At 40.1% G+C, this 13,594-nt stretch overlaps 2 protein-coding genes across 6 annotated transcripts in view; both read left to right on the forward strand.

Annotated features, from left to right (window-relative positions):
• The first annotated feature begins 4,832 nt into the window (after nucleotides 1-4,832).
• plecb (plectin b) overlaps nucleotides 4,833-13,594 on the forward strand; it is a 214,155-nt gene continuing 205,393 nt past the window's right edge. For 2 of the 5 annotated variants that reach the window (XM_051957222.1, XM_051957224.1), the window contains exons 1-2: nucleotides 4,833-5,370; nucleotides 7,771-7,966. In XM_051957222.1, the coding sequence (XP_051813182.1) occupies nucleotides 7,777-7,966 (190 nt within the window). In that variant the 5' untranslated portion in view covers nucleotides 4,833-5,370; nucleotides 7,771-7,776. The remainder of the gene's footprint in view (nucleotides 5,371-7,770; nucleotides 7,967-13,594) is intronic. The other 3 variants (XM_051957223.1, XM_051957225.1, XM_051957230.1) reach the window with 3 other exon arrangements.
• LOC127536548 (spindlin-1-like) lies at nucleotides 9,531-13,266 on the forward strand. Its single transcript, XM_051957279.1, has 2 exons — nucleotides 9,531-10,057; nucleotides 11,696-13,266. The coding sequence occupies exons 1-2, from the start codon at nucleotides 9,647-9,649 to the stop codon at nucleotides 11,996-11,998; spliced, it is 714 nt and encodes a 237-aa protein (XP_051813239.1). The 5' UTR covers nucleotides 9,531-9,646; the 3' UTR covers nucleotides 11,999-13,266.

A 13,594-nucleotide genomic window follows, 5' to 3' on the forward strand; every position in this document is an offset into this window, starting at 1 on the left:
CGGGTACGACTCCCCCCTGAAAAGGAAGCCCCGCCCAGACGAAACTGATTTGCATTTTTCTATTTCATGGTGTCAGGCCATTATGAAATAACCACCAAGAAATAAAATGCAAATCAGTTTGCTTTCACTTGGTGGACTGAGCTGTCAATCAAATGGCTCTAGGCGGGGCTTCCTCGTCGTTCCTGATCACAGGCATATGAAGAGTAGACACGACACGCCCCTCTGAGCGGCCTGTGATCAGGAACGACGAGGAAGCCCCGCCTAGAGCCATTTGATTGACAGCTCAGTCCACCAAGTGAAAGCAAACTGATTTGCATTTTATTTCTTGGTGGTTATTTCATAATGGCCTGACACCATGAAATAGAAAAATGCAAATCAGTTTGCTCTGGGCGGGGCTTCCTTTTCAGGGGGGGAGTCGTACCCGCACACAGGTTTCTGTCCTGACGCCAGCTCCGATCACGGCTGAAGTGAAGCCGTGTCACCGTGGAACTTCGGCTGATTCTGCCATCAGACACTGAAAGGACGCTGCTAATTCGGTAAATTAATGTTTATTTTCTTATCAGTGGCAGAATAAGCCGAAGCTCAACGGTGACATGGCTTCACTTCAGCCGTGCTGGGAGCTGGTGTCAGGCAGGACTCCTGTGTTCAGAATCCCCGCCCAGAGCAAACTGATTTGCATTTTTCCTTTTCTTGGTGGACTGAGGAAATATAAAGGGAAATAAATAAATAAATAATTAAATAAATAAATGTGGAAATATAAAGAGAAATAAATAATTAAATAAATAAATGTGGAAATATAAAGCGAAATAAATAAATAAATAAATAAAAGGAAAAAACAGAAAAGGTAAAAGCAAAGACAAAATTTTCCTTTTTATTTATTTATTTATTTATTTCTCTTTATATTTCCACATTTATTTATTTATTTATTTATTTCTCTTTATATTTCCACATTTATTTATTTATTTAATTATTTATTTCTCTTTATATTTCCACATTTATTTATTTAATTATTTATTTCTCTTTATATTTCCACATTTATTTATTTATTTATTTATTTATATTTTGATTTGGCACTCCTATTGCTCCATATTTTTGGAGTGAAAATAATGTGAAAATGAAGTGAAAATGAATTTATACCATTCTGTAGAGAGTGTGTACAGTGTATAAAGATTGTATCCAACATTGACAGGGGCGGAGCATATCAGTACAAATACATGTGTGAAACACTCAATTCTTGTAGTATTGCTCTGAAATTTTGACCTGAACTATGTAAGACCCCAGGCTTTTGCAATATTGTGTTTTCAAGCTCTTACAGTGCTGCCACACTGATTTTCAGGTGTTTTATTAGGGAAAAAATGTAGGCGAGAAAAAAATTCATCCTAATTCAGTGTGTGCCAACATGAAATACTCTGTGCCAGTAGCACCTAGAGTAATTCTGACTGCACTGGGTGAAAATTCAGGTTGTCAGCTTTCAAATGAGACCCCAACCATGCATGTACTCCAAACAGTTCAAGAACAGCATTCAATTTACTTTCTGTACATCTCAGTAGAAATTTCGGGCGGAAATTGCCTGGACATTAAAGGGGTTAATTAATTACCCCAACAATATCATAATTTAGCTCAGTATTTTTGTCCTTACCATTAATGTTAAAGGTAAGAAGGGTGTAAAATGTTGTCAATAATTATATATCTTGGTATCTTCTCATGTTTTTAAGGTTTCCCCAAAACGCAGAGAAGAGGAGGCAATGGGAACTTGCTCTAAGAAGGGACGATTTTGTTGCATCGACAAACTGCAAACTGTGCAGCGAACATTTCAGGAGTGAGGATTTTGACAGGACAGGACAGGGCAGACTGTCCGGTTTAAGCACACCTGTTAATAAAAGAAACCTTGATATCATGTTACTGAATGTGTTTATTTAAAAATGTATAATAAAATATATGTAGGGGAGAACAGGTAAGATGAACGAACCATCCCCTTGATCTTTAAAACTATACACATGAGTTGTCACGAGACCCTAAAATAAGAACACAAACATAATTTCCAACTGGCTGTGGAATTCTTTGACTTTTGTGGTATAATTATTTTTATGCTATAGCAAATGGACCCAGGTCTAAACTTATACATTATGCATGTTAGTGATATTCAATGTATAGAACTATGTGAATCATTTTGCAAAAGATAATTCTGAATCATTAAATTAATTAGGTTTTATCAAAACGATGGCCATGGGGCAAGATGAACCAAAAGCCTTGGGGTAAATTGAACCAATATGAATCCCAATTCATATAATGTACATACATTATTTGTTCAGTTTAAGTTTAAAATATCATGTGGGTCAACTCACCCCTTTATATTTAATATATGTATCAATTAGAAATATAAAATATCAAACTATTAAATGTTTAACATAAACACTGACGATTTAATTTCACTGTGTATGTGTGCAGCTATGGCAGGTAATGCTCTACTATCTACTTTTTTAATTTAATATGAAAGTCCATGGTTATAATTATCCGTAAATATACCATAACATAACTACATCTCTGGCGTTTATAACAAATCAAACCGTTTAAAAATTGGTTGAAAATTGAGCAAGCTATGGTTAATTAAATAGTACATGCTCCATCGGCATTAATGTTATCAGTGAGCCAGCAGACCCTAGGTAAGATGGCCGCCGCGTAGTGATGTCAGCCCTCATTGGCTCACAGTGTCTGTAAGCTATCTTGCCTTTCTATGTATATATATGGAAAAAACCATAGAAACAAGGATAGACAAGAAGATGGCTGCGCACAATAAACAGTTATCTTTCGACTCGGCTTTGGCCACAGCCCTTAAATATTTGAAGCTAAAATTCAACTTGAAAGATAAACAAAGGATAGCACTGAAGTGTTTCATTGAGAAGAAAGATATATAAATAAGGCTTCACCGAACGCGATTTTTTTTTCGTAGGATAGATCCGGGAATCTCATAAATATTCATAGTCTCCTGTCATTTTATTGGTCCATTTTCGTGACGGTAGATCCGGAAGGTGAGTAAAGACTACCGGGAAATAAACTAACGTCATTATTTATACTACAGACAGACAAACAGCACATGGACAGCTGGCGCCGGTTAACTACTATTTGCTGCACATTACAGGCAGTCTATATGAATGACTTTGGCGGCGAACATTGTATAATTTAACCAAAAATACACCGCCTCCTCTCACACTTTATATATTGTAGTTTTTATGCTTTTAGACGCCGTGTCTAAATTGTTTGAAGTCCAGTTCCTATTCATTAGTTTACCGCGTGTGGTGGAAACAGCTGATTGGCGAACTCCATTGCAAATGTTCCCATTTAATTTCGGACGCTAATTTACACGATAAAATTAAGGATGTCGAATATGAAACAAACACTTGTGAATGGTGAGGAGCAGCTCTTTAATTCGGCATGAATTTAAAAAACCCACAAACTCGATTTACTGTGATATTGTGAGATTTGTTTGTGGTTATGTAAATTAGCCATTCAACAGAGTCCGCTAACATTAAAGTGACTGTGACGTGCAGTGGCTGAGTTGACAGATGCGTAAAATACGTCAGGGTTTTGTTGAAGTTGTTAAAATGTAATAGTCTGTCGCTACTTTTGAAGGTAAAAAAATACTTGTAGTTTGCTGGCTGTTAGTTCCGCCATTTGTTTTGCTTGCTGTTTGTGACGCAGGTCAGAGCTAAGAGGAGGGCACAAGAAGGACAAGATAGGCCTACTGACTTTGCAATACACATGCCTGTTCAGTTCAATCCTGGTGCACTTTTTTTTAACCCTTTTATCCGCTTTTCTCCCCCATTATATGACCTCTCTCGTTAAAAAGACTAAAATAATAACTTTCCTCAGTGTGCTCTTTCTTATGATTTTAAGTATATGATCTTATGCATAATAGGAAAAAAAACAGCAGATGACTGACATGACAGGCTCCGCACGCAGATTCACCTCGAATCACTCAGATTACCAGCCAATCACGAAACGCGTTCATCACTGGATTACCAGCCAATCACCAGGCGCCTTCATCAGCCGGCTCATTAATATTTATGAGATTCCGGGATCTATCCTACGAAAAAAAATATCGCTCACCGAACTCCCGCATCCTCTGATTTCCGGTGCTCTAGGAACTATGTCAGCTTATTCGTTGCGCTGATTGGTTGTATACCCACCCAATTGCTGCAGAGTGATTTGAAAGACAACCTTTTAGCCCGCCTCCCTCCCTGTCGAGAGTTCCTAGACTCTTGCATCTTCAGACCTGGGTCTAGCGCGGCTAGGCTGGCTGTATGTGGTACCTGAACTAAAATGAGTTTGAAGCCCCTGGTATACAGTTATACTCTAAAATGGGAGTTATACCTTTTGTTTCCAGGAGATGCCAAGAACTTTTTGAAATAATTCAATTCTATTCTATTTATATAGCACCAATTACAGTCAAATTGTCTCAAGACGCTTTACAGAACCCATATGCCTGACCCCCAGAGCAAGCCCAAAGGCGACTGTGGCTAGGAAAACACCCTTTTAACAGGAAAAAACTTGAGCAGAACCCAACTCTTTATGTGGAGGGACTCCACATACATGGTACATATTAGCTGCCTGACATTTGCATGGTCCAAAACATAATCTAATAGATTATTGCACCATAGAGACTCGAGGCCTTTTTGGAAGAGGAGTAATTTCTGCCTCATTATGCCATGCAATATCTGGTAACACATAACCTTCTCTCTCCCCATTCATTTAGCTCATTACAGCCTTCCAGTTTCTCCACATCTGCCCTCTGCATTATCCTGCAGACACAACAACGCTCAGCCCGGGACAGACAGGCAGGCAAACTAATCGAACTGTGAGTCATGCAGCTTTTCCACCGCAGCACCAGACTGTGCTGCTGAAGACGCACCGGCAATTTACTGTGGAACGAAGCAGGTTCGCGGCGCAAACTGAGCGTCCGGGAGAAGACGCACGCAGCCCTCCTTTTCCTAGATTAATCAAGGTATAAAACCTGCTTGTCGCTACTTTCTTGTAGAGAGGGTGCGTCAGATTAAACGTTGATTGGACGACCTTTGAATTGAGACGTGTCGCCATGCAGGGAGGGATGCCGGACGAGGAAGGGCGAGCGGAGGTGGAGGAACGGCACAGATGACTGCGGATTCTCGTCTCTCCAGCAGCCCTGCCTCCTGTCAAAGGGGTGTCTGTTTCAACTGCTGCACACGCACACACATGCAATGCGCCGTTACACACGCGGCGTCCTGGCGGTTCTATTTGTTTTGGTTGGCGATTTCCTGCAGGACGTATCGTGAAGCACCGGCGTTCATGACTGCTTGACAAGCTTTTGTGCACAGATCCAGCTCAGCATTAAAGGTAAGACAGCGAATAATCTCACAGTTGTAGAACATCTGGTGGGTTGCAGTGACAGTAGAGTTGTCCAGTTTTATACCGGCTTGATTGGAGTGTGTCTTTTTGTTGCATTAGGCAAGCAGATCCGGGAATGTAAAGTCCCAGGAGTCCCTACTGTGCAAATTAATGCATCGTTTAGGTGCAGTGTGGCTCCTGAATATATTGTCTCGATTAGAGAATAAGCTGTTCTAATTATCTAAACACACATTTTCACAGTTCAATTGGAAACGACAGCATCAATTATTTAAGACTGACTTTTATCACTTAGAGGATGAAGTGAGGGCCTGTTACTAATGATCACACTGATATTTGACAGAATTTATGGGCACAAGGAGCTACACTTAAACTGTAATCCATCAGCACTGAAATTGTTTGTTGCTGTGTACTCTGTCATGCAAAAGGCTATAACTAAGAAAAGCTAATGTGTAAACATATTCTTCTCACAAAGGATACATATATGACTTAAACATTGAATTGTAAATTTACTGCTATTTACCACTGACACAAGCTCCATCTCTCCAGGATTATTGTGGAACATTTTCAGGACTGAGCATATTATCTGTTGCCTGACAATATTTGACAGCCTGGAATGAATGTCAAAGAAAAACACCAATGTTCCAGAGACAATATTTGCTGTGTTGGCATTGAAACAAATTAATTATTTGAAGACCATTTATTTGTGACAGCCTATTTGGCGATGACATAGTGATCCAAATTCTGGCTGCAAAGATTTACATGTTCAGTATGATAACTTCACAAAGGCATTGAACTCTGCCCTCAGATCAGCTGTGACAGCAGTAGGACATGTCACAGTATGGCTATCGCCCGCTGTAACATCACTGGGCTGCAGGGAGCTCAACAGGGTTATCTCTCACTGTGGGTGTGCCGCTGCCACAACATACAAATATTTCCTCACTCAAATAGTTCATTAACACGTACATATTCCAACTTGTTGTTCTAGTTTAGCTAAAGTATCTCTAAGGATATAAAAGGTCACAGAAATTCAAGTGATGGGCATGATGCAAGAGAAAATGACTTCAAGGAAACGTCACTTCATTTTTATGAGGCACTTAAACAGACAGTGTTTATGGGTGCTGATGAGTCAGAGTGTTGACTGAGCTGAGGTTCATCAGTGTAGCTTGTACATCTGCCACCTCAGTAACCATTAGCACATGTTATCCTGGGAGATTTTAATCCTGGGCTCCACATGCTATTTACTGATACCTGTACAAGCTGATTTAAGTGTCTTAGTCCTGAAATATATTGCAAATATGATACTTTTCTTGATTGTTTATTTGCCCTCAGCACCTTACACCATTTTAAAACTGCCCAGGGACAGTAGGGATGGATATTATGTTTTTTTTTCCAGTGACACAGATGATTTCTGTTCAGCTCTGTCCCTGCTTATAACCGATGCTGCTCTTAACTGGTAAAAATTAATCCCAAAAGGCAAAGGTTCAGCTTAAACACACACTCACAGTGGAGCCCATAGTGAATGGCTGTCCACAACATAAAGCATGTTTGTCACTTCTTAACCTTCCAAGTGGAGGAGAGTCATGCATACTTTCCAAATGTGTCACCATTGTCAGTCATAATACAGAATGCTGTTTGTCATATGTACCAGTACATTAATATTTTGGAAAATGACTCTAAACTTTGGAGTCTGTACAGCTGCTGCAGAGCTGTCATAACAGTTCAATAAATGCTTGTAGAAATGCTGCATTACGCTTCTTTTTTGCATGAGCAGATGAAGATCTATACAGTGCAGTTATGACAGTCATGACATGTAGCCTCTCTCTGCAGGCATCTCCACACACCACTGATAATATTTCACAGAGTACACTGTGTGTACGGCCCTGCCTTTTTGCATTTTATTGCTCTCTAACATTATGTATTTAATGTTTTATCTTGCCATGTGTTTTCATGCGAGTTAAACATTAGAAGACTGAGGTCACTCATAGCACAGAAAGGAAACTAGCTGGCTTACTATCATTTGGGTGCCTCTCAGATTAGTTTAATGATTTCCATGGCACTTGGATGGAGAAGTTAAATTTGTGGAGTGTTTATTTAGATTTGGGAGGGCATGAGGTCCATGAATATTAGCATGACAGCTGCTGCTCCACTCGTTCCAGTTGTTCCACATTTAGTGTGCAGCTTTATAATGCTTGTTTTATCTTTAAATAAAAGAATTTGTGTGTCATCATGGAGTCACTAATGTAATTAAGTCTTGTGTTCAGCTTTTGTTGACAGGCCTCTTGGTGATGTGGCCTCTCGGTGTTTGCAGGTTTTGTTCTGATTATGTGCATGCATGCATTCTCCGTCATGTAATCAATATCAACTCAATCTTTTAATCTCTCTGTGAAGTAGGTGATGGCGACCCGTAAAGACAGACACAGAGATCGAACCCTGCTGGAGGAAGCCTATGAAGTGAGGAGCAGTGTCCCCTGTCCTGGAGACACTCTGCCGTGGAACCTGTCCAAACACCACAGGGTCAAACGCTCCAAGTCAGCCTCAGCAGAGGTCCTGGACCCAGCGGAGAGGGCTGTGATTCGCATCGCAGGTGGGACTCTTACACTTGTCTTAGTCAAATTTAGCTCATTAGCGCAAGGGAGAACAAATTCATTTTTTTCCCATTCGCTCTTGACTAGCTGTTGTACCTGATTAACTGCTCAAAAATGTCTCTTTTGTACTACCTTTTGATAGTGTGACACAGCTTATTAACTATACAATTCCTCAAATTCTGCCTGTCCATATTGTCAGATGTTGTTAGCCTTCTACTGTGAACAGCACACAGTTGCATGTCAAAGTTTACTACAGTTAAAGTGGATTGTGGAGATTCACTTTGGTCCTACAAGCACATCTAGTGATATTCAAACTTTAAGTGTCGGTTTTGTAGTGAGAATTCATGTTTTTTTTTTCATTCTGATGTGATGAAGCCCTTAGTAGTGGTTACCAGGTAAACACACCTGCTGTGTGTGGTCACTTGTGTCGAAGAGTGGTTTGAAGAAAAAAATAAAGGGACTTTACAGGATTAAAGTGGAGTCTAATATTATACTTGTTTCACATGTGCACCAGTGAATGTGGTGTAGCTCATCTGTAGTGGAAGTCAGACTGTCCATCTGTTTGAAATAATCCTCCAGAGCAGAGAAGAAAGAGCGTTATTCATATTGTTGACTCTTATGAAAAGCAATTTAAAAACCATTTATAATCTCAAGACTATTGTCCTCTGTGGGAATGTCCTTGTTTGCATACTGGGTAGAGCATGACAGAATAACAGCAGCGAAGAATTTCATTTTGTGGCTTCAGATATTGACTACTGCCTTCCCAATCACAAATTAGTATAAATACCAGGTCATATAGCTGTGAGAAACAGCTGTTTAAGTGTCAGTGCTGTGGAATCATATAAAACCAACTTTTGTACTCTCTTCAGTCATGACCTTCTATTCTTTGACAGTTCAGGTGGAGAAGAGCTCCAGTCATTGTTCTTGTACAGTAGGATGTGCTCAGTTCTACCAGGTTTCCAAACTACCTCATGCAGCTTTAAATGTCAGGTCACTCAGGAACAATTAACCTTGTAAGCAATCCTGTTAGTGAAAAGGAAACCAAGTAATACCATTTTGTACATATGAAATATTTTTCCTCCAGATTTAAAATATTTTTTCTCAGCTTAGCAGGATATAGATGTTATACATGAAGGCAAAAAAAAGGCAAGAGACAGTAGTTTTCCAAGTGTGAGGTGTGGTTCTTTTTACTCCGTCAATAGTCTGGGATCATGTCCAAATCTTCTGTAGGAATGCTGGAAACACATTATCAGTGTGTAAGGTTCGCGGTCGCCAAATCGCCTGAAGCGACCAGAACGATGCCCGGGCGATAAACAGATACAATTTATACATTTCTCATCGCCCGGACGGGCGACAAGCATTTTATAAATAAATAAATAAATAAATAAATTGAAAGATTTCTAACCTTTCGCTTTTGTTATAAGAGTGTGTGGCTCCCTTATGAGACAGGGAGAGAGAGAGAGAGCAGCGTGTGTGTGTGTGCGCGGGGGGGCGAGATGTCTGAGACTGAGCGACCCTGAATGCAGCGCGAGCGAGAGAGACGGCAGTCGGTTTTGAGGAAGAGAGAGGAGGTGTGTAGCTGCATAGGCGGGTTGGTGTGTGGCAACGTTTCTCTGCCAGATGAACTGAACAATACTGATATGAAATCTGAGTAAAGTAGCCTGTGAATTTCTGGAGGCATGTCCAAGAAAAGGGGCAGGAAACGAAGCAGCGGGGAACTGAGTGACACAGTAACCCCGGATCCCAACTGCATTCTGGGAGTCCGCATTCAGCATAACTGGCGTGAGAGGGGCAACCAGAGCAAATGGAAAGGAACAGTGCTCGACAGACTTAGTGTAAATCCTTCTCTCTTCATGGTGAAATATGATGGCTTTGACTGCATCTATGGCATTGAGCTCTTCAAGGATGAGAGAGTATCAAACCTGCAAATCTTGTCAGAAAAAGTTGTAAACAACGAAATCAAGATCCCTCCAGGGGCGGAGGAGCTGGTGGGCAAAGCTGTGGAGCATTTGTTTGAAAAGGAAGATGGAGAGAAGAATGAATGGAGAGGAATGGTCCTCTCCAGAGCTCCCATCATGACCAACTGGTATTACACACGTGGACAAAATTGTTGGTACCCCTCAGTTAAAGAAGGAAAAACCCACAATTCTCACTGAAATCACTTGAAACTCACAAAAGTAACAATAAATAAAAATTTATTGAAAATTAAATCATCAAAAACAGCCATTACTTTTGAATTGTTGATTAACATAATTATTTAAAAAAAACAAACTAATGAAACAGGCCTGGACAAAAATGATGGTACCTCTATAAAAGATTGAAAACTATTTGACCAGAGTGACATGATTAACTCAGGTGTGTCATTTAATTGACATCACAGGTGTTTCCAAACTCATAATCAGTCAGTCTGCCTATTTAAAGGGAGACAAGTAGTCACCCTGCTGTTTGGTGAAAAGGTGTGTACCACACTGAACATGGACAACAGAAAGCGAAGGAGAGAATTGTCCCAGGACATCCGAAAAAAAATGATAGACAAACATCTTAAAGGTAAAGGCTATAAGACCATCTCTAAACAGCTTGAAGTTCCTGTGACAACAGTGGCTCATATTATTCAGAAGTTCAAGACCCACGGGACAGTAGCCAACCTCCCTGGACGTGGCCGCAAGAGGAAAATTGATGACAAATTGACGAGACGGATCGTTCGAATTGTATCCAAAGAGCCCAGAGCAACCTCCAAAGAAATTAAAGGTGAACTCCAAGGCCAAGGTACATCAGTGTCAGATCGCACCATTCGTCGTTGTTTGAGCCAAAGTGGACTTCATGGGAGACGACCAAGGAGGACACCACTGCTGAAAAAAACTCATAAAAAAGCCAGACTGGAATTTGCAAAAATGCATGTTGACAAGCCACAAAGCTTCTGGGAGAATGTCCTTTGGACAGATGAGACCAAACTGGAGCTTTTTGGTAAGGCACATCAACTCTATGTTCGTAGACTCAAAAACCAAGCATACGAAGAAAAGAACACTGTCCCTACGGTGAAACATGGAGGAGGCTCAGTAATGTTTTGGGGCTGCTTTGCTGCATCTGGCACAGGGTGTCTTGAAAGTGTGCAAGGTAAGATGAAATCTGAAGACTATCAAGGCATTCTGGAGAGAAATGTGCTGCCTAGTGTCAGAAAGCTTGGTCTCAGTCGCAGGTCATGGGTCTTCCAACAGGACAACGATCCAAAACACACAGCCAAAAACACCCAAGAATGGCTGAGAGAAAAGCGTTGGACTATTCTAAAGTGGCCTTCTATGAGCCCAGATCTGAATCCCATTGAACATATGTGGAAGGAGCTGAAACATGCCATTTGGAGAAGACACCCATCAAACCTGAGACAACTGGAGCTGTTTGCTCATGAGGAGTGGGCCAAAATACCTGTTGACAGCTGCAGAACGCTCATTGACAAATACAGAAATCGTTTAATTGCAGTGATTGCCTCAAAAGGTTGTGCAACAAAATATTAAGTTATGGGTACCATCATTTTTGTCCAGCCCTATTTCATTAGTTTGTTTTTTTAAATAATTATGTTAATCAACAATTCAAAAGTGATGGCTGATTTTGATTATTTAATTTTCAATAAATTTTTATTTATTGTTACTTTTGTGAGTTTCAAGTGATTTCAGTGAGAATTGTGGGTTTTTCCTTCTTTAACTGAGGGGTACCAACAATTTTCTCCACGTGTGTATATCACTTATGAAAAGGACCCCGTTCTTTATATGTACCAGCTGTGGGACGACTACACTGACAGAGACCTCAGGATTCTGCCTGAAGCAGAAAACAAGCACCTGTTGCCTGCAGACAGGAAGCCGGGAGAAGAGACGGAGAGCCTGGCGGGGAAACAAGTGGAGTATGTTGTGTGTACTGACAAGGGAGTGAAGAGAACAGGCTTGGTCATCTACCAGGTCCCAGCCAAGCCCTCTGTCTACTGTATCAAATATGATGATGACTTTCATATTCACGTCTATGACCTTGTCAAAACCACCTAGAGATAGTGGACACTTGTATCTCACTCTCCTGCCTCCCTCCATCTGCTTCTGTTCTGCTCATTGTTCTAATCTGTTCAAAGCCATGGCAGGGTTGGATAGCTGACATGCTTTATTGTTCAGAAGTCAGTGCAATCTCTTTTTTTGTATGCACAACAGAACTGTAGCACTGCTATGCTTGGCTATTTTGAGGAGACAGTCTATTTGTTTCATTGTTGCTGCTCTACTTTATATGTAACTTTAAGTTTGGACAGTCTAAGATTGCACTGCACAACGGCTGTGCAGCTGTTCCTGCATTGTTGCCCGTTATCTGTCCATAAAGTGAACTTCTTAGTTAACAACAAAGCTGCTCAGAATATCCTTTTAAAGACACATCCATTTGAATTGTCTAAATAGCTCATAAGCTCGACGTTCACAATGTCTAGAATACATGCTGTCCACTGCTGTATTTATTGAATAAAACAGGCAGATAAATACATGTATTGTAATTACCGAATGATATCGAAATCAGAGTTGGTACCAGAAGAGATAAATGTGAGCAGCTTTGTAAAATCACCTTAATGGGGCCCCTTTACTTTAAAAAGCCAATGTACTTCTGCACCGTTGCACCATATTTAGTAGTCTTCATAGCTATTTGAATTGGCTACATACATGATGTGAATCATGCTGGGCATCTCTTCTTGTGACCTTGAAAGAAGGTTTCTGCACAGGCTCCAAAATCCTAATTTTAACAGCGCAGTGACGCCCAGTCCTTTGTGCTCACAGCTAAGATGCTAAATTTGCTTTTGAATTTGATCCCACACAAATCATAAAGTGCCTTCTGGCTTGCCATTTTGCAATATTGTACATACTCTTTCTCTGACTGTCTGTGCTCTTAGCGAATCTTTGAGTATGCTATTTAGTTTTCATTCTGAAGAGGCAACGCTGACAGCTTGAGGAAAGTTTTGCAGCCATCAGTTTGTATTAGTGATGTGTTTTGCTCTTAATGCAGTATGTTCTTCAAATATAACATGCATCATCATTGGTTGTGTAATCTCACTGTTGATATCGTGAGGAGCACTTTATTGTATAAGGTTTACACATTTAGGTTATGGTACACTATTACAGTTTCCCCAGAATGTTTTTTCCTTAAGAGCAAATGTGGCGGAGTTGTGCTTTAAATTACATGCATGAAGAAAAAAAAGGAAAGAAAAAATAGCTGCAGTTCATTCAGATGACAGTATTTAATCTGTTAAACTTGTGTAAAATTACTCCTTGTAATGTTGCTTGTTATTACTGCAGTTTGTATGACTATTTCATCAAAACACCACCAGCTTCTAGTAAAAAAAAAAAAAAAAATATATATATACGTAAATTAGTAACTGAATATTAAACAATTATAATCAACTGGCAAACCAATTTATTATTGACGGTGATAAAACTCTGGTTCTAGACTTTATAACTGTCTTGTAGTCTTGCAAACATGACATGTATGCTTGCAGTATGGCGCTCATCCCAAGTTCTTCACTGTCTTCTAGTTTCTGAATTGGTTTTGGCTTTGTCAGCCTTTAAAAGTCATTCAGTGCATCCCTCAGTTAACTTTTGTTTTTTTGCTGTCAG

The sequence above is a fragment of the Acanthochromis polyacanthus genome, chromosome 12 (genome assembly GCF_021347895.1).
Source record: "Acanthochromis polyacanthus isolate Apoly-LR-REF ecotype Palm Island chromosome 12, KAUST_Apoly_ChrSc, whole genome shotgun sequence".
NCBI classification, from domain to species: Eukaryota; Metazoa; Chordata; class Actinopteri; family Pomacentridae; genus Acanthochromis; species Acanthochromis polyacanthus.

Coding starts and splice junctions, on each gene's coding strand:
- LOC127536548 (XM_051957279.1), top strand. CDS start 9,647: ATGTCCAAGAAAAGGGGCAGGAAACGAAGCAGCGGGGAACTGAGTGAC. Junction 10,058..11,695: donor CCATCATGACCAACTGGTAT/TACACACGTGGA, acceptor TCTCCACGTGTG/TATATCACTTATGAAAAGGA.